The following is a 2,609-nucleotide window of genomic DNA, read 5'->3' on the forward strand; positions in this document are numbered from 1 at the left end:
AGGCTAAGGACAGCTGGCCTAACGTCCAACACACGGGGCTCTCCGTCACCCCGGGAGGAGCAGCCGTGTGGCCACACGTCCACATCAACGCCCACTGAGGCTAAGGACAGCTGGACTAACATTCAGCACATGGGGCTTTCTGTCTGTAATCAGAGCCACAGTCCAGCTCGAGTGGGGAGTCACCCCACAGGGGGGAGGAACACGACTACTTGTGAGATGAACCTGAGCTGTTCTCTAGCACAGAAGGTGCAGATTGGGGCGGGGACTTGACTTTTTAGCAACGAAAAAGTTGCCTCTCTGCCATCTTTACAAGTAGAAATGAAGAGATTTCAGGTTAGTACAAAAGCACGTGTGCTTTTCTTAACATTTTTTTAATTGTGGTGAAAATTAATACATCAAAAAATTTACTGAGACAACAACTTTCTATGTGTGGTTTTTCAAGTGCTAGGTTGCCTTCTACCTAGCTGCCCATAAGTATGTATCTATGTAGTCACGTATCTCTCTCTCTATCCGTAAATCTGTCCATCCATTTACCCATCCATCCATTCACTCATCTACCCATCTGTCCATCCACCCACCCATGCACCTACCCATCTATCCATCCATCCATCCATCCATCCACTTACCCACCTACCCATCCATCACCCATCCACTTACCCACCTACCCATCCATCATCCATCCATCCATTCACCCACCCATCCGTCCATCAATCCACCCACCCACCTACCTATCCATCCATCCATCCACTCATCCACTTTTCCACCCCAACTTTCTCCCTTCTGATAAAAGAAAACACCAGTGGCTCATGTATCTGGAAGTGATGTACTCTTATCTTTGATCTGTACCTGAATTGGTTCTAATTATGTTCTCATATAAGTAAACTCTTATTTTCCTCTTGAGCAAGGTGTGGGGCGGGCAGCACTATCCAACCAGGGTGACAAGCATAGAGCAAATACCGACACTTTCTGAGGACTACCTCCTGAGAGACCTGCACAGCCCCTGGTGCTGTCTGGCACGCAGACCCCTTCCCTGCCCCCAGCTCTCCGACTGCAGCTCCCCAGACAGCCACACGCTGCACACAGGCCTCATGGTGCCACCAGACGATGTGTGGGCATCATCCACCCTGCAGCTACCGGGGGTCCTGCCCCTCTGGTGCTCCCGGTTCTCCTCTCCCGGGCCAGTCTCCGTCACTGGTCTACTTCCCGTCAGAATGCCACCTCTCATCGCATCTGCCCCTCTGCGTCTGCCCCCTGCCAAATCCCCAGTGCCATGCTCCGGAAGAACGTGCGGAATGAATGATCGGTTTCAACTTTAGACTCAAACAGCCACTGAGTGGCAACACTCAAGGGCATGAGAGGTTTTTGGGCTGTGGTCAAGGTGAGCAGTTTCCCCAAACCCACCCTCCCTACTCGTTCCTCAGTCAACAGTTACAGCTGCACTCAAGAACTGTGAGTAACAAATAAAGCAACATCCAGGAAGGAACTGGAACTCTCCTGTGTCCTACGGAGCTAAGGAGGGAGCCGTTCCACTCCTCCTCCTCCTGATCATCCTGGTGAGGACTGAGCTGCGACATCATTAACGCCTGGAGCTGGCACTCAACCATGGCACCACCCAGGCTCCCACTGACCACCTAGTGCCCTGCACAGTTTTTTGTCTTAAAGACTCAGTCTGCTGCCTCTCTGATGGAAAGGTCACTTAGTCGCACGTCACCCACTGTCTCACAGGCCAGCCCACTGCATCCAGTAGCCACAGCTGGTAAGCTTTCTAATGACCTGCCCAAAGGTTTAAGAACTGGGGAAAGTATTTCACAAAGTGGGCTCTATTAAAAAAATCCGTGCAGTATAAGAATGAATACATGTTTAATTAGACATCGACAAAGCTAACACTATGTCAACTTAATACACTTCAGGTGCATAAGAATTATATTCTAAAGAAAACGACATGATTTAAGTTTTCTTTAGAATAAAATTCATTAAGTTGGCATAGTGTCAGGTTAGACTGCCTTAGTTGATAAGAATTCTTGAATATCCGTGATGACTAGAGAAAAATCACACTCAATCCTATACTCAAGTTACTTTGCAGCCAGTTAATTTTCAGAGCTGAATTATAAAGGCCCTTTGCAAGGGGGGGCCTGGGGGAGGAGCCTGGCAGCTGAAGCTGGCTCCCAGCCCCACACTGGCTCCCGGCGGTGCCCCCTCCCAGGGCGGGCAGTCACCTCCCATGCCAGCAGCTGGGCCGGCGTGTCCCCGGGGCCATGCAGTGGACAGGAGAGGACACGGCACCCAGACACACAGACACCGCTTACAGCACGGGAGCCAGAGGCACTGCCCCGCCAAGCCCCGCCGAGACCGCTTTCGTCCAACAGGGACGCCTACGAGGAAAGCACACCGGTCAGGAAGACGCCCCTATTAGGCCGCCCCGTCTCTGGGTCCCCAGGCAGCTCTGGAAACGGGAGCTCAGGAAGGTGGCGCCAGGTGACAGACCAAACACATCCTGAGAGCCTGTGATCAAACCATGCAGGGCCGGCTCAGAGCCACTGCTCCCAGGCAGGGTGCCGCGGAGCAGAGCAGGGGTAGGCAAGGGGGAGAGGGAGGGAGAGTCGGGGGAG

General features: G+C 52.4%; 1 protein-coding gene across 1 annotated transcript in view; it reads right to left on the reverse strand.

Moving 5' to 3' along the window:
- LRRFIP1 (LRR binding FLII interacting protein 1) overlaps positions 1 to 2,609 on the reverse strand; it is a 70,816-nt gene that overhangs the window by 35,758 nt on the left and 32,449 nt on the right. The window contains exon 10 of the mRNA XM_007943608.1: positions 2,307 to 2,372. Coding sequence (XP_007941799.1) covers positions 2,307 to 2,372 — 66 coding nt within the window. The remainder of the gene's footprint in view (positions 1 to 2,306; positions 2,373 to 2,609) is intronic.

This window comes from Orycteropus afer, unplaced genomic scaffold, assembly GCF_000298275.1.
Source record: "Orycteropus afer afer isolate SDZICR_OR568_19922 unplaced genomic scaffold, OryAfe1.0 scaffold00006, whole genome shotgun sequence".
Lineage (NCBI taxonomy): Eukaryota > Metazoa > Chordata > Mammalia > Tubulidentata > Orycteropodidae > Orycteropus > Orycteropus afer.